This window comes from Delphinus delphis, chromosome 13 (genome assembly GCF_949987515.2).
Source record: "Delphinus delphis chromosome 13, mDelDel1.2, whole genome shotgun sequence".
NCBI classification, from domain to species: domain Eukaryota; kingdom Metazoa; phylum Chordata; class Mammalia; order Artiodactyla; family Delphinidae; genus Delphinus; species Delphinus delphis.
Genome location: NC_082695.1, coordinates 61,778,309 through 61,803,532, shown reverse-complemented (window position 1 = coordinate 61,803,532; position 25,224 = coordinate 61,778,309). Strand labels below are relative to the sequence as shown.

At 43.1% G+C, this 25,224-nt stretch overlaps 1 protein-coding gene across 2 annotated transcripts; it reads right to left on the bottom strand.

Moving 5' to 3' along the window:
• Positions 1-711: 711 nt before the first annotated feature.
• SLC14A1 (solute carrier family 14 member 1 (Kidd blood group)) lies at positions 712-25,010 on the bottom strand. Of its 2 annotated transcripts, XM_060028982.1 has the most exons (10): positions 24,880-25,010; positions 24,147-24,210; positions 18,451-18,607; positions 17,699-17,888; positions 15,003-15,131; positions 13,057-13,249; positions 10,012-10,159; positions 9,672-9,806; positions 4,991-5,040; positions 712-3,103 (listed from the first exon to the last, which is right to left on the bottom strand). In XM_060028982.1, the coding sequence occupies exons 3-10, from the start codon at positions 18,584-18,586 to the stop codon at positions 2,930-2,932; spliced, it is 1,155 nt and encodes a 384-aa protein (XP_059884965.1). In that variant the 5' UTR covers positions 18,587-18,607; positions 24,147-24,210; positions 24,880-25,010; the 3' UTR covers positions 712-2,929. The 2 variants fall into 2 exon arrangements, with proteins under 2 accessions (XP_059884965.1, XP_059884966.1); XM_060028983.1 differs by lacking the exons at positions 24,147-24,210; positions 24,880-25,010 and adding an exon at positions 21,759-21,905.
• Between the last annotated feature and the right edge of the window lie 214 nt (positions 25,011-25,224).

The following is a 25,224-nucleotide window of genomic DNA, read 5'->3' as shown; positions in this document are numbered from 1 at the left end:
AAGGGCTCAAAACCTTCTCGCTGTTTTCTACCTCATACCAAAGGAGGCAGATCACTCTTGTAAAATTTATTATCTTGAAACGATAGGTGGGAGTGGTTTTGTTTTGACAGAGAGCACTCCAAGGGTCCAAGTCATTGTGGCTTCCTTTTGCTTCCTGTTTGGGCAGCTTTTTGAAACTGGTTGGACTAACTTTCCATTTTTAGTGTGTTTTCTTTCAAATATGCTAACCATGGGTTAAAGGAGGCAGAGACAAGCACTGGCCTTCACCCTCGGGGGATGACATTCTGAACAGTAGTTTGTCCTAGAACACTGACCCCTGAGGCAGGTCATGGCCCAGGGTCAGTCCTGATGGGTACCCAGGGCCTGTCTGGGAATGCATGGAAGCTGGCTCTCAGGATATTCTTCTCCAAGTGTTAGGAGAGTGCCCTGAACATCTGTAACTGTCCTCAGTAATGCATTTTAATTCTCGAGTGAGGAGACCAATGGATAGTTGAGGGGATAACCAAGGGGATGGGCTCATAAATCTGAAATTGAACAGGGTTTTCTCAACTACGCATCTGGTGTGACTATGAAGTATAAGAAAGGAATAAGGATTCTAGTACATTGAAATATAAGCAATACATACCTATGCGTGTGATTGTTAATATACACAATGGCTATAAAAGGCATATATGACTTCTAAACAAAATTTACACAAAACTGAGCTGTGCGTATAATTTATTCATATTCTTACATAGAAATTTGTCATACAGGCAATAGAAAGGAATATAAGCACTCCTTAGGAAAATCAATAAAATATTCACTAAAATTATTAGGATAACACTTAGCAACAAAAATAGCTTGAGAAAATGAATACTATTTAAATTAGACAATGTACAAGGTTTTAAAATGTTCTTATTTACAAGTCTGTGTGAGCACGTGGGAAAAGGGCATATGGTCAGCCCGCTAGGGCTTCCCTGTGAACACGGACTTGGAGACACTGAGAGGCTCTGGTTCCCTCAACCTTGCCCCAGGGTCTCCAGTCCTGGTGATCTTTGGTCTGCTTGCATTTTTGTCCACCCCCCCCCCCAACTCTTATTTTACAAATTCCCTAACAAGGGAGATTTCAGTTCCAACACTGAAAATTTAGTTTTTCCACAGGAATATACATGACTCTATGACAGCTGCAAAGTCATGGTTTCAAAAGGCTTTGGTCACAAGGTTTTTAAATTGGAACAGTGTTTCCCTGAGAAAATGAAGAAGTGAACTTTTCCCTAAAATATTTGTAGGTTTACTTCCCTTCTTCTGTTTGTTCATTCAGCAAACTGTATAGTTTGCACTGAGTACTTCAAACCCAAATAGAAAAACACCTTTAGGATTCCAGTGTCATTTTCCAATTCGCCAAAATTTCGGAGCTTCCCACTGCCGTCTTCAGCATGTTTGGTTATAGAATCTTTACAGGATTGATAACTTACACAAACAAAGCAAAACAGGAGACTCCTTTACCTGTATTTCTCTTTTTTTAAAAAATAAATTTATTTTATTTTTATTTATTTTTGGCTGCGTTGGGTCTTTGATGCTGCACGTGGGCTTTCTCTAGTTGCGGTCAGTGGGGGCTACTCTTCGTTTTAGTGCGTGGGCTTATTGCGGTGGCTTCTCTTGTTGTGGCTCTAGGTGTGCAGGCTTTAGTAGTTGTGGCACATGGGCTCAGTAGTTATGGCGCACAGGCTTAGTTGCTCCACAGCATGTGGGATCTTCCCAGGCCAATGCTTGAACCCGTGTCCCCTGCATTGGCAGGTGGATTCTTAACCACTGTGCCACCAGGGAAGCCCCCACCTGTGTTTCTTTTTGATGGTTCAAATACCATTGGTTTCTGAGTGAGAATATTGTAAGCGTGCAGAAAATAGTGATTTTTTTTAAAGTAAGAATTAAACAACTTCTAAACACCCAGAAGCAATCTGGCATTAACCTTCAGTCTTTATAATATATAACATCCTTAAATGAATTGAAAATGTGGCTTTAAAGGGCCCTTGGATGTTGATGATTTGGTATTCGATTCTCTGCTTTTGTGGCATTTACAAAATCAGTTTAGGTAGATTAAAGTAAAAATAGCTATGCTGAGTATTTTAGAAAAATGTAACTTTTTCTTTTTAATACCTAGGAACTGGTAAAGCCAGGAACTTCTCTTATTTTACCTCATTGAAAACAAATCTATCCTCCTAAAAAAAAGATAATAAACTACCTAAAAAATCCTTTGCAATATCCAAGAAAAGTGACAATACAGAATAATTTTGAAGGATGGGATCCCATTCTCCCTCCTGCAGCTCTGCCAGCCTGAAACAAACCAACCGTCTCCTGTAAGAGAATGTCACACACATGGGACAGCATGGAGGCAGTTCTGCTGAGGAGCTGGGGAAAGAGCTCAGTGATGAGCCCTGCGACGTTGACCACTGATGTAATGTGTAACTTGCATTGATTTTAAATAAGCCAGATGGCTTATCTGAGAATTCTGGGTTGACTTTGATTTTGTGACTCTGAATTCCATTCACTTAAGGCTTAGTTGGTTTATAGAGATTAATTTTTTAATACTGTTAACATCATGTGCAACCAAGCACCAAGAATATCAATAAATATCAATAATTAGCTTTGGTCTTCCTTCCTCTTTCTGGTGGACCATTCTGACTTTGTAAATACAGTACAGTCTCAGTGCCAATGCCCCACTGGGGTTTAAATTCCATAGCCAGAGCACATCACCTTGATGTGTCTTGTCACTTGTTTGGGCATGTTTTGGAGTCTGAAAGAAAAATACAAAATGGGAAAAAGAACAGATCACCGATGGCTTAGCATGAAATTTGTTAGTAGTAAAAACAACAGTTTTGAGACCCTCGAAGTCAACTGGGGTAGTTAGTCAGAAATGACTTGTGACCATGGCTGTGGATGGGGGTTGCATTCACAAAGGGCTTTCAACCAGCCTTTTCTTGGCTTGTAGGTAGAAGATGCGGTTTTCTTCAGGATAAGTGACTTTACTGAGGGGCATCTTATAGATGTTGGGGTTTTTCGTGGTCAGCAGGAGGAACAGTAGTGTCGCCAAACAGAAGGGCCAGGTACAAGATGGCAATCCGACCTGGAGCAAAAGAGACAAGTCACACATTCCTTTGAGATCCTGTCGGAGGATCTCAAAGGAACCATGCTTCACTCCACTGTCATTCAGCTCAGGGGATGACTTGCTGGGGGCACTGCTCTGGACTCTGCTTGTTCCTGTGGAGACTGAGTCTAAGATCTCAGGGCATTCTGCAGCTGAAATGTCAGCATGCATTCCTTAGTGTTGATGTATGTCTTTCCCTCCCTCTCATGCAGTCAGACTTCCTACACTGGATGAGCAAACATGACACCTTGCTCCCAGAGATGACACTTCGCCAACCACCAATGGCTCCTGACCACTCATCAGGTCCACCGAGCCATTTTTGATTAGTTCAGCCCTCTCTCCCCTTGACCTCTACCCAGTCTAGGTCTTGGACTCTACTTGCTTTACTGCTTTTTGTTCATTTCTCAAAAAGACTGTAAGCTCCTTGATGGTAGCTCTTCCTTCTGTGCGTCCATGGCAACTCACACAATGCTGAGCACACACCATGTACTTGGTTAGGTTTGGCCTTATACATGGACCCCCAGGGTATGATGATACACAAACCTGACGTCACATCACATCTGGAAGAATTTAATAAAACACAGATGCCTAGGCATCATACAAGATCTACTCTACCAGAAATGCCAAGGGACAGGGTCTGAGGACCTGCATTTTTCAAAATCTCCCTAGCTGACTCTGTTTCGCAGCCTGTCCAATTCTGGCCCACAGGCCAAGGTCTGTGAACCTTTGTTGGGATGTGAAGGGCCCCACAAGCTCTAAGGCATCCCATCATGCCTGTAACAGGGCTTTGACATTCCACCATAAAGATACTGTGTCTCCAGAAGGACCCTCCCAGGTAAGCTCTCGAAGCTGCTGTTGAGAGGGCTAGATGCTGTCCTAACCCAGTGGCAGCCATGACCACATCTACATGGATAGAGTTATCATGAACCGGCCCTGCATCATCTGCAGTGGTCGGTGAGGAAGGGCACTGAGAGGTGGGGGACCCCAGAATACTCTGGGGATACTGGGCTCCTCAGGGGAGGGGAAGAACAAAGTCAAAGGAAGGAGAGAGTAGCAGGAGGCTCTTAATGGGCAACCATTTTGGCTACTAAATAATTCAGCCAGGGACTTCCATCTGCCAGTGCAGGGGACACAAGTTTGAATCCTGGTCCGGAAAGATCCCACATGCTGTGGAGCAACTAAGCCGGTGCACCATAACTATTGAGCCTGTGCTCTAGAGCCCACGAGCCACAACTACTGAAGCCTGTGCACCTAGACCCCGTGCTCCGCAACAAGAGAAGCCACCACAATGAGAAGCCTGCACGCTGCAACTAGAGAAATCCCGCACACAGGAATGAAGACCCAATGCAGCCAAAAATAAAAAAAAAATTCAGCCAGGACATGGGTCTAAAAAAGTCTTACTGATGACTGATTGGGGATTAAAAAAATATAAGGGGTATGAAAAACTGTTGGCTTAATTAAAAAAAAATCTGGGTCTTTAATCAACTATCCTTTTCCTCCCTTTTCTGATTTATCAACTAATACATAGCCCCAGTTTTCTGTTTAAGTGAAAGATATTCTAAAGTCAACTTCTTGACACTCAGAGTTAAAGTATGAACTTGATAATATATTATACACCCTAAATTTCACTCCTTTAAATCAAACAATCTGATATTTTTAGCAAGTCTGGTGACTGTAGTTTGGACTAAGGTTTACTGTGATGCTGGAGGGTAAGTGAGGACTGGTGGGTCTGGCAGATGGAAAGTAGTGGCTATCTGTCATGGATTCTGCCCCAGGATGCCACGAAAGTGGACTTCAGGAGGGCTTCCATATCGTTGAAAACTGATCGATCACACTGATGAGAAAATGAGATTAAAGCAAACTCACCACAGCCATCAGGTTGGACATGCTGGCTCCAACGTAGGCAGTGAACAGGGCTACAAAAAAAAAAAAAAAAAAAAAAGGAAAGAAGAATGCTTGGTAGGTGCACTTTTCATTACAGGAAAGACTGCCTTTAGGTATAAATCCCTGGAATGTAAACTTGTGCGTTTCACCAGCGAGCCCAGCATCCTGGTTACAAGTATGAGCTTAGAGTCAGCGGTTCTGGGTTCAAATCCAGACTCCACCCTGTACGAGCTCGGTGCCGCCTCTCGAAGTCCCATTTCCTCACCTGTACAAGGAGGTAATAGGAATCTCTCTCTCACGGGTTGGTGTGAGTGTGAAGAAGATAATGCTTGGGCTTAGCACACAGTAAGTACTCAATAAAGGTAGCTTTTCTGTGGTACTATTTTGTTGCTATTATTGATAACACTTAAGGAAAAGGCCTTCCATGGTAAATAAACTTCCCCATTATTTTATCCAAGCATAATAATTAAAATTAAACTTATGTTCCTTGAGACAGCATACAATCTCATGGCATCTGGGATTCTCAGATCAATGGTTAGAATTCACAGTTCCAAATATCATAGTGTATATATATATATATGTAGTAACTCAGAAATTGGCAGAAACTGAACACAGACCTGGGATTCCTCCCCATAATAACATTTTCCCAAATACCATTAAGGTTGGCATACAGGTCAATGAATTAATTAACATCCTGTTTTTATTTACTTTGAGCACAAATTAGAGTAGGTAATTTGAGTTATATGTATGACTTTCAATGTAAAACAACAAAATCAAAGATCTCAACTAGCTAACTCAATTCCTGGCCCCAAGGGGGCTCGTGGAAGCCCTTAGGTTTCACAGAGGCGGCCTGAAGAATAACCGTCTTACAATGGCCACATGGTCACTTGGGCCAGCAACACTCAGTGTTAGACACACTCATCATCTGATCCTCAAGTCCATCGAGAAATCACATCTGCTACTCTGGGGAGTTGGGCAGCGGTGGTGGGAGGGACCTTATGATCCTCCTTTACTATAGACTTCCATCCTTTTATCAATATTTTATATTTTTATCCTGATAGTTTTTGTTCAACAGTATACCTAATTCTTTCACATCTGAATTGTCTCATGCCAATGGGAAAGGCTCATCTTTGGAAATGATCTGGGCTTCAAATCCCAGTTCTGCAATTTTGTTTGCTGTGCAACAAATCACTGAACTAGGAATCTAGTTTCATCACCTGTAAAAAGGCAACTTGAAGAGGTTTTTTACAGGGAGGTAATGAATCTCAAATGAAATCGTATATTTTCACAAACAGTAGCTATAAACTCATCTCTGTCACCATGGGTTGGAAGTACTGCTCTGAGGAGAAGGGTTAGAAGATTTTCTCTTTTCCCCCCATTTAGTTCATTCATTCATTCACTCATTCAAGAAATATTCACTGGCCATTGGCTAAGTAGAGGGAACACTCTGTCCCTTCTCTCCTGAGTACCAGCTTTTCTATGACACTCCCTTGAACACGTGAGACCTTATTTCTCTCCTAGAAGTGCAATAGCTTAATACCTATTAACGTACTTTTGGTGCTCGAGTCTCATATTGTAATGCTGTTTCAATTCCCTGTTGCTTTTCTTTCTATAGTAAGAGTATCAGATTGTCTAACAGTTGCTGCCCATCACTTAAGACTAGCTGGGTTGGGCTGGGAAAGCCTTATATTAGAGGTGAAGTTCTGTACACCATGGTTTGGAGGTGATGACCCTGACAGCGTTCTGAGTAGCCGAGGGAGAGAAAAGGCCCTTGAGTGTGGAAGGGAGGACTGGATCCTAGTCCTTCATAGACAACGTCCCTCCCCACAGACCACCATGCGTGAGTCCTACTATGATAACCCAACTGTAAGAAGAGATACAAAATGTGTTTACAGTTTGCACTGATAAAATAACAAAATTGAGGAGTTCCCTGGCCATGCAGTTTCTGGCTTAGGGACACAGGGAAGGCAGCTTTACCAGGCTCTATCAGTGACTCCGAAGTCCTCTTTCCGATAAAGCCATAGGAGCTAATAAAAGAGCACCTCTGTGATAAATGCCTGTTATTTATTTACCTTGGCTGACAAGGTTTACCTTTTGTTTGGCAGTATTGGGGTGATATGGGCAAGCATAAACTTGCTGTGAGATTTGCTTTTTAAGAGGGACTAGAGGTCTGTCTCAAAACTTTATGTCCAAAGATGAAAAAGACAGTGCCCAGTGTGGGTGAAACAGGCACTCTCATATACTGTCAGTGGCAGGGGAAATTGGTACGGCCTTTGTGGGCTGCATTTGGCATCTCTTGAAATTAAAATAGGCAGAGCTGGGATTTGGGCACCAGGGAGGGTCTGGGCTCTTAACTAGTTCAATATACTGACTTAACCAGTATGCTCTACTAATAATGAAAATCTGATCTATCCAAAGGAAGGGAGATGTGATAGGCAGAATAAAGGCCCCCAAAGACGTCCATGTCCTGATTCCCAGAACTTGTGAATATGTTACCTTATGTGGCAAAAGGGACTTGGCAGTTGTGATTAAGTTAAAGATCTTGAGATGGAGGTTTATCCTGGATTAGCCAGGTTGACCCAATGTGATCACAGGGTCCTTATAAGAAGGAGGCAAGGAAGTTCTGTCTAGGGAGTGGGATGGAGTGTTTTCATTCTCTGCTTTATACACTTCTGTATTGATTGAATTTTTGTTTGTTTTGTTTGGTAGAATAGGCCTGTACAACTATAGAAGTATAGAAAGAAAATAATGATGATATCACAGCTTTGGGAAACACACATCTGTAAACATCTTTGGCTTTTCCTTTCCCATAGTCCGTGAAGAGACCTTCACAGACCTTAACAACACCCGTGACCAAGACAGTTTCTGCTTATCTTTAAGGATGTGCTCAGACTGTCCCTATGCTGGCCCAGACCATGCTTTCTACCAACTGGAATTCCTCCTCTTACTTTTTAGGACTTACAGAAAAGCCACCCTTTCTAGGAGGTGCTTTTTGGTGATTCTGAACTATAATGTTCCCCCAGGGACTCACTCTGCACTGTAGGTGTTTCCTAGCTCTGCATCTTGTGGTCTCTGTGGGCTTCTCTCTCTTACTCACCTGGCTTCTGTTTTCTGTACAGAAAACCATCTGGGATCTAAAGCTTCTGAACCTCTAGCTCTTCCTAGTACTGTCTGGGTTGTACCATGAGTGTTTAATACATATTTGCTGCTACTGCCAATACAGAAAAAATAAAGGTTTGAAACCTCAAACCAACCTCAGAATAAAGAGTCTAACCCAGGTGAGCTCAGGAGGCCACATAATCTGTTTCTACCCTTCTCCTTTGCCCTAAGCTTTAAACAAGTATGGAAAAATGAGCAAAAATTTTAACAGGACTATTAGGTGAAATAGTTATGTAACTATAAAGAAATTGACAAAATGACATGTGAATGGCGACACCACAGCAACCTGAGTTTTGTTAATCTTCCTAGAGCATCAGACAATCAAAATTGGATTAGGCCTTAGAAAACTTTGGTTCTATCCCATGTCCTGCCCAATGCAGGAACTCACTCTAAATCCTGCCTGACATGTCCCACCACTTTAATAATGGCTGGATTGATTAATCTGGTGATAAAATGACTCTAGACAAATGTTTCCATGAGATTACAAAAGTTTCTGCATGTTCCAATATCCCTCCACCCCTTTGTCCCCAAGGAAGTGTCATTTCCTTCATTCTAGCACATTATCTTACACACTTTTATTTGTGTTGAATTAGGGATGCCAGAAGCTATAAGTGAATAAGCTCCCCTTCCAATGGCCAGAGAAATCCATGGTAGCTTTTCATATCCAAAGCACTTGAGGTCTGTTTTCACCTAAGTGCCTGAATGGTACTAAAGGGAAGGAGAGTAGTGTAGTGGGCGTAACTCTGGAAGTTGTTAGCAAATGTGGATTCTGGACTTATATTTACCCCTAATGGATGCCTTTCCGTGTGTCACTTTCTCTCTCTGCCCTTATGTAGAACCCCAACAGTAAAATGAGAAGGATGGAGTGGAGATCTCCAGAACCCTTTCTAGCTCCCATAGGCTGAGTCTGGCTAGAAAACAGAGGTTAGAAAGGATTAATATAGCAGTTCTCAAAATGTGGTCCCCAGAGCTACAGCATCAGCACCACCTGGCACCTTGTTAAAAATGCAAACTCCTCCCCCTACCTCTAACAATGAGTCAGGGACTGGGGGTTAGACCCAGCAATCTGGGTTTTAACAAGGCTTCCAGGTGATTCTGATGTTTGCTGCATTTTTGAGAACAGCTGGATTAAGGTGATTCTCTAAGGGCCCTTTAATATCACCTGATTCACCAGGAGAACCGACTCTAAGCTTGTTTCCTTTTAGTTTCTTGGGTCAAACAATTAGTATGAAGAACATAGGACAAGTCAAGTTTCTATCCCTCAACATACACATATTGTAAAATGGTTCTCTCATCTTCAAAATGAGTAATGAGGTAGACAGAGCAGACCCAAACCCTCCCAGAGAGGGGAGGCCAGTTGCCCTGGTTCCATCCTCAGCAGATAGCAGGGGGCTCAAACTAGAACTCCTGCTCTAGTTTCTCACACAGTCCTTTCTGACTGTTTGTTCTTGATGTTGATCCCATAATCATAAGCAACCATGCCCCAGATGAACAGGATACTCACCGCAGGCAAGAGCCAGGAGGTGGGTTTGCCAGGTGAGCGCCATGAACATTCCTCCAATTGCAATGCAGGTTAGAGAGCTGTTGAAACCCCAGAGTCCAACGTAGATGTTCTCAAATGGAGCTGAAAGACTGAGTCCTATTAGGCAAGACAGGAGGAGTCAGAACTTTGGACTAAATGCAGGATGCTCTGGAAGGAGTCTTGGGGTGGGGAAGTCATCCGAGAACTCCCACTGGTCCCTTGGAAGCAGACCTTCAAGAAAGGTCTGGGGTATAGAAGATGCCTGAGACAATGGATGGAGCAGAGGAGGCGCTCAGTATCTGGTAACAAGTCTTACACTCACCTGCTGCCATCCCCAGCAACGACCCGATCGCAGCATGTAGGCACATGAGTGGGGAGGAGAGGAAGATGGCGCCTAGGAAGATGCCCCCTGTCCACGGATTATCACAGCCATATATCTGACCAACACCCACAGGCAGGGACTTCAGTAACTGCAGAAACAATTTAGAAAATGCGGTCATTAAAACTACTGTACAGAAACTCATAGGGCACCCACAAACACAATGCGATGTCATTTTAGATTTAGCGTATCTTATCTTTCAAGGTCAGTGCTACTAATTTTTAAAATTCTCTCTCTCTATGGAAAAATCTCAGTCATTCTTCTGCTTTATCCCCAGAGATACACCAGCCCTTCCCTGCTGCGTGCTGAGCATGCCTTTCCCAGACCCTTCACTCACTGGCTCTACTGCTTGCACTGTCACCTGGCTTTGGTCACTGATAAGCTCCCAGTGCTGTGTCACTGCTCCTCACTGATCCTGTGAGGATCGGCCACGCCTCCCAGTGAGGATGGCAGGGACCACAGCTCACACTTCTATTGCTTTCAACTCTTTATCAGATCTGAGGCCAATAAATCAATGCATCTCTATGGTCAATAGAAGTATTATTACTCCCACGTAATTTAGTTATTTGTGCTAAGGGCAGAGACCCAAAGTCGGGTTATCTTATCCACAACTCCGAAGCAATTATTGGCAGGTTCATGAGTCAGGACCATATTTACACTTCTGTTGTTAATGAGAACATGTATTAGTTAATTAATTTTACTTTATTTTTTAAAATTTATATTTATTTATTTACTTTTTATGTTTTGATTAGTTTTTATTAAAAGTTTTTTAATTAAAAATTCTTTTTATTTTTCATTATATATACATTTTTAGAGAGCTTGTATTAATTTAAACCAAGATATCCTTAGCTTATTCCAGTTATCAACAACTGCCAGTCCTCAGAACACAAAAATCCATGTAAATATCACAATTCTAGCTTTCTGGCTGAGTTCTGAACTCAGGTAATATGTTCACAGAGTGGCAGTTCCTAGGAACAAAGTACAGGGTTTGATTCAAGCTAACAAATGATAATTCCTTATAACAACACTTCTGGTAGGGCTAGGATAGGCGTAATTAATTGTGTTAGTTCTGTTTTGACCAAGGCTATCACTGAAAGGGGTCCTCCCTACCTCCCATCTCACTCCTTCCACCTTTTCGCAAGGACCTTTGGGAGGCAGTGACTCTGATGCAGGGAGGCCAGCTTTGGCACAAGGAAGTGTCCGCTCCTTCCATGAATTAGGCTGGATCCAATGCTGGTTTCTGATGCTAGTCTGGTCCTTGCCCAGGGCACAGGATCATACTGTGAGTTTGATTCTAACCTAAGATGGGCCTAAATTCTTCCAGCCCATGCTGGATTTTCACGTCTACACAGGATCATTTCCTGTTTCTTCTAGACCAGGGAACTTGACACAGGCAGACTGTGTGGTCTTTTATCACAGAACTGGACAGCAGAACTATCCCTCAGGTATCCCTCCCCAGGGAAATGGGGAGTTGATGAGATGGGAAATAAGTATGCTGATGTTGGAGAGGTAGTTCAGAGTGAGGAGAAGGACAAGACTCCCCTTCCCCATGTTAGCACTGTCCACTAGCACTTTCTGTGGTGATGGAATATTCTGTATCTGTGCTGTCCAATACGTGCAGTTATTGAGCACCTGAAATGTGGCTAGTGAGGCTAAAGAACTAAATTTTAAATTTTATTTAATGTTAATTAACTTTACATTTAAATTAAAATAGCTACTGTATTAGGGCAGTTTTAGATAGTTAAACTAATGCTATTTTTTCATGGGCAGTTCTGATAAATTTTTAATTTTCCTTCTGAGTTATTTCCAAATGCTCCCATTCATTTTCTGGGCAAGAAGCTAAAGAAAAGGCTACTTGAACTCCTCACATGTTTTGACTGCTCAGCAAAGAGGACAGCAAAAGGTATTTTATAACCTGATAGCGGAAAAATCAGTCTCTTGCACCCTAAAAAAGGTAAGGTTGGTTTTCTTCTGATTTCAAGTGTTTTCTTTTTTTAAATAATCAAGAAACCTTAAACAGATTTATTAAATAAACACCAATACAAAGAGCTGGAATTTGATTTGGGTTAACCAGGCTTTTAAAAATAGTGCTCTCTCTATGCACAACTGTAATGAAATACACAGCATACATGCTAGGATAGTGGTTCTCAAACTCTGGCCCACGTCACTATTATCTGGGGAGCTTGTTAATACAGGCTCCTAGGCTCCACCCCAATGATTATGATTTAGGGAGTCGAGATGGAGCTTGTATTAGTATTTAAAAAACAGTGATTCTTATGCCTCCAAAGCCTGAGAAATCTGAATTACTGTACATATTCTATGAGGTCCACCATAAGAAAAAGCAGAATAGAGAGCTTCTGCAACAGGATCTAACAGTAAGCAGCCAGTTCTTTTGATTGGAGGAGGTAGGTCAGGGACGACTTAACACCAGGCTGGAGGCCCCTGCCTCAAGGGCTGGCCTCCATCATACCCCACAAATAAGGGCCAAGTTTGAAATAGAGTGTCTAAATTTCAGTGGAGATATATTCTGGAGTTAGCACTGCAGATTTTAGGAAAAGAGGAAGAAAAATTAGCTTTGACCAAATAGTCATTTAAAAAATCCCTTAGAGCCCAAAGCTTTGGAGTAGAACAAATAAGCATTTAGACGGCAAGAGGAAGGCGTTAAAGGACTTCCTGGTGGTCCAGTGGTTAAGACTCTGCTCTCCCAGTGCAGGCGGCCTGGGTTTGATCCCTGGTAAGGGAACAAGACGCCGCATGCGGCAACGAAGATCCCGCGTGCGGCAACTAAGACCTGGCGCAGCCAAATACGTATTTTAAAAAAAAATCTTAAAAAAAAAAGAGGAAGGTGGCAAGGTCCCCCCAGTGCTGAGTCTCTATAAGCTTCTGATGCCCATGAATAATTAACCAGGAGGACACGGGGTGTCTTCCAGAGCCAGTGGTGGGGGTGGGGTTGGGGGGGTCGGGGTGTAAGAAGATAGTGTATCTTACCTGCAGGGCACTGAGGTCAGACCAGGTGACATTGGGAACGGAGGTTACAGGTGTGAACAACTTGCTTGGGAAAAATGGATTGTAATGTCCCGTGGCAGAAAGGTACATTGACAACGCCATGTTGAAGGGCAGAGTGAAGACAGGGAGGTCCCATTTGCAGAACACGGAGTTCAACGCACTTGAGAAAACTGGACTAAAAACAACAACAGAACAGAATGGAAGAATATGCATGTGAAGCCTTCCAAACTCCCAATGCCCTGGAATGGAAGCCAGGTTGACAAACTGGATCTCTATACTATGGAGGGGCTTTGTTTCATTGGCAAATATGTCCCTAAAGTGTGTTGCCAAACTTTTCACAGAAAAAAAAAACAAAAATAAAAACAAACCCAAACCCAAACACACCTGGAATAAATCCTGTCATAGAATAATTCTTACATACAGTCAAAAATAAACTCTCAGCTTATTTGGCTTGTGGAAAATTATGCTCTGGGTTTGCTCACAGTGAGTTATAAATCTAGGTTTTAAAAATATTTTTGAAGTATTTAAGACATCTGAAAAGAATATTGTCTAAACAGTTAAAGCCCCTTCTGTAACCTACTTGATCATATGCACCTCCCTCCCCACCAGAGGCAAACTTGATCTTGAACTTGTATACCATCTCCACGAGTCTTAGTATATTTAGTCTTGAAAAAGAAAAACGATGATCCCAGGAAGGATGCAGGTGGTGTGGACTGGAGGAAAGAGATCTTAAACTCAGGAGGGCAGAGTTCTAAGTCCTTGAGCAGTTGAACTGTGTGGCCAAGGGCAGGGAGGTACTTTCAGTTCCCTCATCTGTAAACTGGGAGATTGGATTATATGGTCTCTGGGCCCATTTTGTTCCCTCACTTGTTGATCCAATCAAGGAGCCATCACTTTAAGGTCAGAATCCCAGGTTTCCGGAATTGGGGGAGAGGGTGAGTGACCATGTGCAGGTGATGCCTCTTGCCCTTGAGCCTTATCTTCAGAATAGGTGGGAAGTCCCACCTGAGCAGGTTGGCCGTGCCGGCAGGTTCTCCTCCACACATCTGTGCTGTATCCAGGGTGGGCACGCTGTCCATAGTGGGCTACACGTATCATTTGTGTGGGTACTAATATTTTATATTCTGAATATACCATGGTAAGAAGGAAATGTTTGTTTTCGAAAAAGAAAAAAAGTATTTAAGACAGTGTCAACATAGAACTAGTTTGAAGGATTTAGGGTTAAAAAAGGAATCGAATTCAGTAAAGAACTATTTTGAAGGGGACAGGGGCAGGTGGTAAGGGGAGTTCATACAGGCGCAGGGGTTCTCAGTGAGGTCCCTGGATCAGCCACAACAGCATCATCTGGGAAGTTGTTAGAGATGCAGATTCTGAGGCCCTGCCCCAGATGGACTGAATCAGGAAGCCTGGGGGAGGGAGCAGCAGTCCGTGTTTTAACAGGCCTTGCAGGTGAGGCCGATAGTGTGCATGTTTGAGGACCACTGATGTGGGGAGTGGTTCTCAACTTTGGTTGTACTTTAGAACCTCCTGGGAGCCTTCAAACTCCCAATGCCCTGGAAACACCCCAGACCAATTACATCAGAATCTTGTGGGGGGTTGGCTGTGAGGTGTGTGTGGAGGCCACACGCATCGGTGTATTTGAATGTTTCCAATAGACATATCCTGAATCTAAATTTAAAAATATGTTTTTCTAAAGATTGTGTTATATACATAACATAAAATTTACCATTTAAGCCATTTTAAAGCATTCAGTTTAGCGGCATTAAGTACATTCACATTGTTGTACAACTATTACCGCCATCCATTCATGGAACATTTTTCATTTTGCAAAACAGAAACTCTATACTCCCTAAATAATAACTTCCCCCACTGCCTTCTCCCCCTATACATTTTTCAAAAAGGCATTTCGAAAACCAGGTACAACTTACCAAGTCATGGACATAGCAGATACAGGGAATAATAGCCACCAGAAATAGTTTCCCTTGTCTGAAAAGACAGCCATGAGGATTCCCACCAGGGTGGCATTGTAGCCCTGGAGCCCTGCTGCAATGGCGGACCTGTGGGCAAAAGGCGCAGCTTGGACAGCTTCCAGGAGGATGTTGGCTGGACGTGCACATAAATGACACTAGTAACTTCCAGATAATATTTACATTTGAAAATGAGATTATATTTAGGATTTTATTGCAAAGTCTGTAGAAGTCAAATACTAATAAAAGCATGAAAAAGTAAAATATACATGGATAAAATGCAAATGTGCACATAGAACAACCCCTATAGAGGTGTCATAGCTAAAGAGAGAATTCCAGCATCCAGGGGAGGAAAGGGAAATCAGCAATCCAACCTATTCTGCTTCCTTTTACCCTTTTGTTCCAAAAGTTATTATTTCTTTTAAGTCATTAGGACCTCTGACTTGAATAGAGCTTTGATGTGAAACTGTTTCCTAAGTCTGATTTTCTTGGTGAGAGATGTAAGATTCTTAAAATGTAAATTTACTTCCATGGTGTCTTTGATCTTATAAACACAGCTCTTCCAACTTAGCATATATTTTCATCTTCCTGTGCTTCCATTTTGTTGTCTCCAGATATACATTTCCAAGTTATTGCAAAGAAAAACAATTACTTTTACTTGGCAAATTACTCCATTTAATTATGTGCATATATAGCACCTAATTATTTCTTGGGTCCTTTTTGCTTCCCAGCATTTAACCTCACTTCTAAATGTTGTCCTGGGTAAGTTTCTACTCCTGGCCAAAATGGTTCCCATTTCATATCTGGGGACAAGAAGCTCCAAGAAATGGAATGATTTCTATAGAATAAGCCCTGGGGCTGACAAGCCAGGCCCCCCAGGGCTCTGAGAATTGGCACCTTGAAGGTACCCAGCATTCAAGGATGAAGTCTGTAGGAGTCACGGGTTTGCAGATGGTGAAGTGGGTGGGCGAGGTTGAACACAGGGCCTGAGGGGGAGGTGATGTAGCAATGAGTCACGCTACAGGGCAGTACAGGATGGTGTGAAAGCTTCTCCCGGCCTGTTTGTCACTGGAGCAGGAGGCACCAGTTCAACAGCAGGGTGATATTCATCTGGGCAAGAGTATTAGAGGTGAGACTCCATGCTCAAAAGCCCTTTGTCTCCCTTAAACAATCCTTCAGGATATGTGGCAGGTGATGCGACTTGTATTGGTTTAACCCAGGAAATGATAATTGAGGCCATACCTGAGGGCAGTGGGGAGTTATGCAAGGCTTGTCCTCTCAGCAACTGACTTTCGGATTGAAGGCTTGAGTTTGATCAACAAAAAATTAACTGCAATGCCTACATGTTGTGGAATGCCACAGTTTCATCAACAGGAAGATGTGTATTCATTTAAAGCAGAATTACCTTTTTCATGTGCCCTTTAGGACCGAGGAGAGTAAAAGAGATCTGAAAACTAACCCATGTAAATATGGCTGGTCTTTTAAACCATTGATCGCCAACGTTTTTGGCACCAGGGACCGGTTTCATGGAAGGCACTTTTTCCATGGACTGGGTTGGGGGGGGATGGTTCAGGCGATGGGGAGTGGCAGACGAAGCTTTGCTTGCTAGCCTGCCACCCACCTCTTGCTGTGTGGTCCAGTTCCTAACAGGGGGTGTTGGGGACCCCTGTTTTAAACCATATGTGATAAGGACAATGGGTCAACTTCTACTGGGGCAAAACAATGAAGAAGATTTGATATGATACAATCCTGGACCATACCTCCAAACTGGACAGACTGTTTCTTGATGTGCATTAGAACAGAATTTGACCTAAGGTACAAAATCACCCTCCATAGAGAACAAGTCAGGCTCCTTGGACCTGATGGGAAAGTGGAGCATTTTTGGACTCTCTCCCCGAGAAGCCCCTTAGGCAGTTTGCAGTAAGTGTTACAGGAGCTTAGCTGTATAATGACCATCCACTGGGGGTGATGCATGGATCCTGGCCACCTAGAAGACCAGCAGGAACCAGACCTGAAGGAACTGGTCAGGCAGGAGCCGTCTCCTCCCATGGTAGGAGTCAGCTCATCAATTCTTCAGTGGCAGATAGTTTATAAAGTACACGCTATGTTTAGCCTAACACATAGTTCAGAAGACACACTAACATTACTTAAGTCAGAACTTGCTTACTTGGAATTTATGTCAGTTCGTCTCTCTGGAAGCTGAGCTAATCTTTGTACTGTCCATGAAGAATGAATTTACTAAGCTAAGCATGGAAATAAGATATAATGGGATTAGTGGGATTTTTAAGCCACTAAAACTTTTCCTGAACCCATATTCATTTTTTGTAAATAAACAAAATGCTGATGATAAATAATTGATCAATCATTAAAGCAGATCCCTTTGGACCCTACCCTGGGAATTACTTATAGCTTTCTTCTGGTTACCATGTAGTGCCAGGAGCATCTGGCATCATTCAGACTGGCCGCTTATTCAGGTACCACGAATAAGAGGATATAAATGATTTCCTGACCTCTGACTAAAGGCACATATAAAGCATTCTGTGCAATAAAGGTTGTTTCTCCTGGGGAGGGTGGGCTTTATCACTGTTGCCCAGAGTAACTGGTTGGCTCCTGTGTTCTAAGAAGCAAGAAGCGGAGGCTTGGAGGGACGCGCCTACCTGTCCTGACCGAGTAACAGGGCTGTCAGGGTGGAGACCACAGTTGCCACACAGCCACTGAGCGCCCACCAGGGGTTCTGGACCAGGAGTCCCACCAGAATCAGGATTCCGCTGATGGGGTTGCTGACAAACACCACTTGGGATATGCCCCGAAGGACCCAGTCGACGAACTGGAGTGCCTGGGGTTTGTCTGGAAGAGATGAGATGGGCAGAGCTAAGGAAACAGCGAGGCAAATGGGGCTCCTTCCCAAGTCCAGGGCCCACCCTGAGCAAAATCCCCTCTCATGAAGGTGAAGCTAATTTTTGATATTCCTTGAAGCTTTTTCTCTGAACCCTTTCCCCTTAGTGACCTTCAGATCCCTGAAAGCAACCAGTTTCTTTCCTCTCAATCCAACTGCCCCTACTAGAATCTCAGTTCCAGAAAGCATCGGATGAACTTATTTACCATGCTTAGAGGTTCAGATTCATACGGCAAAGGAATGAATTACCAATAGTAAAATTTCACTTTTTAAGTACTGAAATTATAAGGAGGAACCAGGTGCCTTCCTCTGATATCAACTGGACTGCGGCCCTGACCACTATCTCCATTAAAAAACATTTGAAGAAGTTTGCTGGTTATAAGATAAAAAGTTAAAAAAGGGAGAGGAAAGAGATAGATAGAAGGTAGGGGAGTATAACTAAAGATATGACTAGAAGAACCAGCAAACCATTTCCCCCAAAGCCACTGCTCCAAGGGATGGAAGAGTAAATACCTTTAAGCCAGTTGGCAAATTCTTTCATATCACCAGTTATGTAGCCAAGTGCCTTGGGGAGGCATCTTCTCTTGCGAACTGGTGGACCCTGATTTCCACCCTGGTCCAGTTTAACCACAGTGGGGCTGTCCTCCATGGATAGCTCTTCCTCTGGCTCCTTAAGGAAAGAACAGAGCTCATAAACATCCTAATGTAGAACACTTCGGACTGGCCAGTGTGGGACCTGGTCACAGTAGCCACAGAGGATGAGTTTAAAGGCACTTTATCTGGACCATGACATCCCATGGAACTAAGAACACACCATTTTCCTCTTGAAATGTTGTCACGGAGATTATTACCAAGACCCAAACCCCATACTACTTTTGTTATCACTGTTTTCAATGCCATCACGAAAAAAGGTTCTGGTCTTTCATTTCATAAGGTTCAGTTTCTAGCTCAACAAATATTTATTGAGCACCTATATCCTACACTCAAAGAGCTCAGTCTAGTGGGAAAGACTGAAAAATAGTTAATTTCAACGTAAGGAGTCAGATAATGATATAGAAATAGCTAAGTACTTAAGCTTCTTGCTGCCAATGAAAGGAGCCAGATGTCAGGTTACAGACCAATCAGCTACTTTCCAAGACAAGCAGTCATTTTAAATTGAATTTTTATTTTACAAAAAAGAGTTTTGTTTTTAAAAGTTTGAAAGAGAAGAAATGTTTACAAAACAGTGTGTGTGTGTTAACACAGCCTAAGAAAACCGCCTCTCACACACTCTCCAAGTCAAAGATTGCTTGACTATGTCATCACATCAGGCAACTGCCTCAGATATTCTTTATTTTTGGAATTTGTTATTTAAATGTTTAAAGACTGGAAAAATAATATTCCACAAAGGTGTAGAAAATGGGAAAGGTGGAGGCGGACCAAGCTGTTGAAAACCAAAAAATTACAATTTAAGAATTGTATGCTATGGGGCTTCCCTGGTGGTGCAGTGGTTGAGAGTCCGCCTGCCGATGCAGGGCACGCGGGTTCGTGCCCCGGTCCGGGAAGATCCCACATGCCGCGGAGCGGCTGGGCCCGTGAGCTATGGCCGCTGAGCCTGCGCGTCCGGAGCCTGTGCTCCGCAACGGGAGAGGCCACAGCAGTGAGAGGCCTGCGTACCGCAAAAAAAAAAAAAAAAAAAAAAAGAATTGTGTGCTATAAGAATGTACAGGGCATACTTACAGTAAGCATGCCTCGGGGAAATACTAACAGTATAACCGCGACTGGCACTCACTATGAGACTCTTCACTTCTCATGATAAGTGTTAATAGGACTAAGTACCAGCATCAACAGAATATGGTACCCTGTAGACAAAAATGGTTTTATGGTGCCGATGGTAGATATAAAAGAATACCAATGATGTCGTCCCAGAAAGAGGCAAAGGGAGAACGACAATGGCAAAACTACCTTGAGTTTGCAAGGAAGCAAGGAGCACAGCCAGGCCAGTGTGAAGCAGGGGAACACCAAAACCATCAGACCCCAGAAGGCACAAGTGTGGAATGTGGAAGCCACAGGCACGTAAGACATGACCAAGGAAATACCCCAAACTCGTGCAGTTAGACCAGCTCGTCTTCTCTCTGTGGCCAGGCTGTGAATAAGGGGTTCTCGTGGCTATTTTTGGTCCCATCGTTGTTCCATTTACCATAGCCAACAAATGGCTATTAACAGATAATAAAAGTTATGGCTTTTAAAATTTTTATTTTTTGCAATCCAGATTTTAGTTTTGGCTTCTATTAATCCCAGTACAGAAATCAATGTAACATTTTTTATTGAGTCACAATTTCACTTCAATTGTATTATTTCATTGCCCAACTAACCATTCTGCTTTTGAACAATGGCCAACCATTCCACAAAGTAGAAGCTGTTCATGCAGTGCATTCTAGACCAAGGTCATTTTGTCTTGGCAAAATAGTGATAGAAACCAGCATTTGTGAGACTTCCAATGAACATTTGCATTAAGAAATTCTTAAACTGAAAACTGCTGGAGGTCAGGAACCAAAACTAGGTCTATATGGAACTCAGCTGGCCCCAAAGTTAAACAAGGAAAACTGTTTGAATTATTAAGCAATTGTGAAAAATTGGATTTTATTTCATAATCTAAGTGATGACTATCATTTATTTTTATTTATCTCCCTCTTTAAACATCATAACTGAAAATATTGCTTGGAAGGCCCTTTCCTCAGCTACAGTGACCCCATTCTCAAAGCCATGCATCTTATGAGAGGCATCAGGCTCCAGCCCAGGCAATGACAAGAAATTGCCTTGAGTTTCTGTGACTGAGTAGATCTGGCCCTACAGAGGCAGCACCGAATGAAAACATTAAAGTGGACATTTTCCATCAAGCACAGAAACAATTAGGTATATGGGTTATTCCAGGGTGAACAAATTCATGTTCTCAAAATTTCCAGCATTTATTTAAGAGGGTTTTAAATACATCATCACCTCAGAGATTTTAGAGATAACAAATATGAAACCTGATATTCTAACTGGCCAGATATGACTGAGAACCTGACTGGCCAGAGTTCCCTGCCTAGCCACCCGAAGCTGAATAAAGATTGAATCATTTATCTGAATCCACAGCCCAACGTACAGAAGGCTTGCTGTGCTTTGTCTTTCCAGTATCCACATATTGGGGTAGGTTGTGTGGTTGCCATGTCCTAGAGAGAGGGGTCTTCTCATGAGTTGAGCAGACAGTTGCTGCTGTGGCCGAACCCCCCAGGAACCATTTATTCTGAAATCCTGAATACTCTGGAGCCCTGGGAACCCTGACTACTTGCTCCAGAACTTAGGCATGAGAATTGGTTATGAGAAACCAGTAACTTAAAGGTTGTGGTTCACCCTAGAATTTTATCATGCTAGACTGTTTGCATTTCTTTAGGGAACTTTAAGAATCCACACATCCTAATTGGAAAGGCAATGCAAGGTGATAAAACAGGAACTTAAACTGATGCTCAAGCTTTTCAAATCTAAGTAGGTCATTAAATTTCAACTAAAAAGACAAGACCAGAAAATAAAAGGAAAAAACTCTATAAAATAGGAGGAGCATAAGTTAAAAATCCCAGACTACTTTTTCCTAGCTTTTCCATGGTTGTCAAAACTCTGCAGCACAAAGGTCCAGCATCCAACCCCAGATGAGTGTCTTGTGACTTTCTTGACCAAGACCCCTGTGCATCTGGCTCAGCCCAAGCTGCACTGCTCAGCAGAGCATGAGGACCCACTTCCCAGGCTCTGTTCAGAAAAGACACAGCAGAGTCACAGAGAGAAGCTGCACAAAGGTAGCATACCTGTTCTGGTGGCCCATGGGCCAGGGCCAAGCTTAGCCAGGGAAAGCCTCTGCGTGCCGCCTCACCAGCTTTTTTTCCAAAAGGGTCCCTCCAAAGAGGACCAGGAGGGGCGTCACCAGCGGCGCCAATCAAAGACCGTCCATTCATCCTTCCTTTCTTTCCATACATGACAAAGGGCAAAAATAGATGAATCAGCAGGATTTGTGCCCTGGCTGTGGTGTGAAATGCAAGGTAGAGAGAGGCAGGAGCTCTCCCAGAGAGTTCCTGGGGAGAGGAGATATTAACAGAGAAGGCCAACTTCTCCATAAACAAGAGCTCCATCAGCAAAGAGAGATGATGAGCTGACTGCAGACATTGAATGTTCATTTTACTTCACTTAGAACAAAAGAAAAATATGGCAAATCATCCTGCACAGAGACCTATGCATAGGTTTTGTTCTGCTGCGTTTCTCCACTATCAGGAAGCTGACAGATCTGAAGCTTGTTCCAAAAGGAGGGGTGGGCTCAGGCTCTGAAACACTTCAGGCAAACTGTTAGGGCTCCATCTTGGGGGTCAAAGCCAATGCCACAAATTCCCTCAGCCTTGATCTTTACAAATGTGAGGAGAAGGCCTGGTATGGGTTCTATTTTCTGTGATAAGATGCTAGCCACACTTTGTATGCATAGCAAAAGCCCAGTCTAAGAAACTGCTAAATGGCATTTTCCCCCTCCTTGTATCTGATTAGGAATTGTTAAAAATTGGACATCGCCTTGTTTATAAGAAACAATTCTTAGTTGAATTCAACAAGTGTGGCAACTTTTTGTTTCCTTTTTTTTTTATTAAAAAAAAAATTCCATCACATCCAAGGATAGTATTCTTCCTTCAGAGGTCCCAGGAAAGTCGTATGTGTGGTATTTCTTTATTTTTTTTCTTCCTCTTTTATTTAATTTTTATTTTCTTCTACTGGCTTGGTTTGAAATCTGAAAATTTACACTCTACTAGAGTGACTCAGAAAAATCCACAACCGTGGAAAATATTACTGACATTTCTTAGGAAAAAACTGTGTATGTGTATGTTTATCCATGGTTAAACAATCTGGCAAATACCTGACCAGTGGGTTGCATTATGTATATTTTTGTTTGATAAAGAACAACATGCAGAAACCCAACTGTAGGGCACTCATACACAACTTTAAAAAAAAGAAAGAATGAATGAAATAAAAAGGAGAGAAAGAGGGCTTCCCTGGTGGCACAGTGGTTGAGAGTCCGCCTGCTGATGCAGGGGACACGGGTTCGTGCCCTGGTCTGGGAAGATCCCACATGCCGCGGAGCGGCTGGGCCCGTGAGCCATGGCCGCTGAGCCTGCGCGTCCGGAGCCTGCGCTCCGCAACGGGAGAGGCCACAACAGTGAGAGGCCTGCGTACCGCAAAAAAAAAAAACAAAAACAAAAACAAAACAAACAAAAAAAGGAGAGAAAGAGACAGGTAGGACTGTTACATTCCCCTTTTACATTTCCCCACCACCAAAATCACCACGTCTTGGAGAATGACAACCTTGAGCTCAACAACGATATTTCCTTAGCCGAGAGAGAGACAGAAAAAGTTGAGAGAGCATATAATTTGAGGCTTCATTTTATAGAAGGGAAAACTGGGGTCCAGAGTGGGGACCATCCACGTTCACTCAGCAGGGTCAGCCTTATGGAATAGGTAAGCCCTGGTGGCTCTTCGTCTTCCGGGCTGGAGCCACACACATTGATGCCCCCAAGATTCTATTCAAGTCAACACACAGTGAAGGAGCAGCTTCTGAATGCTGGGATGCAAGGGGCATTAGGGCTCAGTGACACACTAGACACAGCCTTCGTGGCCTCCCTGACATAACTCTGGGGAGGGAGTGTTGCACAGCAGCAAAGGGCTCTGCTACGTCTGGTTTCACCCCATGCCCTTGCCCGAAGCAGTGACTCTCCTGACAAACATCTCACTGTGCCTCAAAGTAAGCCTCACTCTCCTGCATCGCTGACATATCTACAACAAGGCCTATATGTGCTGAAGGTAACATCCCAAGAATGTTCTGGAAGCTGCACCCGATGAGCTTACAGCAGGAGTTAGAAAGCACTTTTCATAGCCCAGATCACTAGTACAACAAAGCAGTACTCATCATTCTGAAAAATCAAGATTTCAGCTCAACTACATTCCTTGTTTTATTACAGGAAGTACAGCTCATTCTATTGTCAACATACATTAGAAATTTGTACAATTAGAGAGCCCTGAAAGTTGTTAATTTTCTGTGCCTCAAGTATCACTTTTACAAATAATACAAAGTTTTGGATATAGATATAGAAGAAAGCATATAAAGATTCATGCTCTATCATACATAAGAGAATTTTCAGCATTGACATTTATCTGATACTTACAGTAATCTTTATTTTAGGTAGTTTTTGATTCTAAGCGGTGGGAGGTGCTCAGGTTTCTCTAAAGCTGTAATCAGAAACAAAGAAACTGCTGTCAGCTATCCTGTCTCCTGATTAAAACACTTCTCTCTTCAGAACACACTCCCCTAGAAGCCTTGAGGTCTGAATTCCACATCAGAAAGGGTAGCTGCAAAGAAGCTGCCAGATTCGTGCCTGTAGTGGGACTGATTCTTTCTCCCAATGGGTGTTCCAGCACCCTCCCTCCAGCACGACAGCACATAAAACCATAGTTGGAAAGGGCCATTCCCAGTACCCACTTTTTTTTTTTGAGTCGGATTGATACATCTCCAATTTTACTTATTTCAAAAACACAGCCTGAAACTCCTATAGAGCATCGGTGAGCTGAGTCCTTTAGCACCTCAAGTGGACTCCTTGCTGAAACCCTCTTCCACACGAACTCCGGTGGAAGAAACCATGTTGTAGTTTGATCCACCTGCTGTAGAAAACATGAACCAAGACGCTGCTTGCAAGCGTCCAGGAAGAAGCCCATGGTTTGGGTAAATGACTTTCTAGTATACCAGAACTCTGTCTTTGCTGCTTTTACTCAGTTCCAATCATCTGAATATATTTCTCCAGTAAAAAAAGAAAAGCGAAAAAGAGCAAAAATTAGAGAGGTCTAAGAAGACAACCCCCCGACAAGGAACAGTTAGAAATGAACAGAGATGAGAGTACTCACACTGCAGCTGGCTTCCTGGGCAGAAGGCACTGGCTGATAAAGCCCTGCTGGGCTCTATTAAAAGGGAGGTGCTTAGGAGGAGGGTGCTGGGGGAGGCACCCAGCACTTTGATACTCAGAACCCACTCTGCGTATCTGTGCTGCTTTTTTTCTCCTCCCACTTCAGGCACCAGGGCCAAAGTACTGCCAAGCAAATGGCCCCCTGTCCCGTGCCTTCTGTCTGTCTGTCTCTGTTCTTGATTGGGTGCCAGCAGCTTTGCCATCGTTTCTGCGGGTTCCCAGGTCTTTGTCCAGCAGCAATCCTGCTCAAGCTCATTGTTGTCTTCCCGGTGCTGTTTCCTCTACC

Coding starts and splice junctions, on each gene's coding strand:
- SLC14A1 (XM_060028983.1), bottom strand. CDS start 21,905: ATGAATGGACGGTCTTTGATTGGCGCCGCTGGTGACGCCCCTCCTGGT. Junction 15,132..17,698: donor CTGTTACTCGGTCAGGACAG/GTAGGCGCGTCC, acceptor TTTTGCCCACAG/GTCCGCCATTGCAGCAGGGC. Junction 5,041..9,671: donor CCTCCTGGCTCTTGCCTGCG/GTGAGTATCCTG, acceptor TTTTTTTTGTAG/CCCTGTTCACTGCCTACGTT.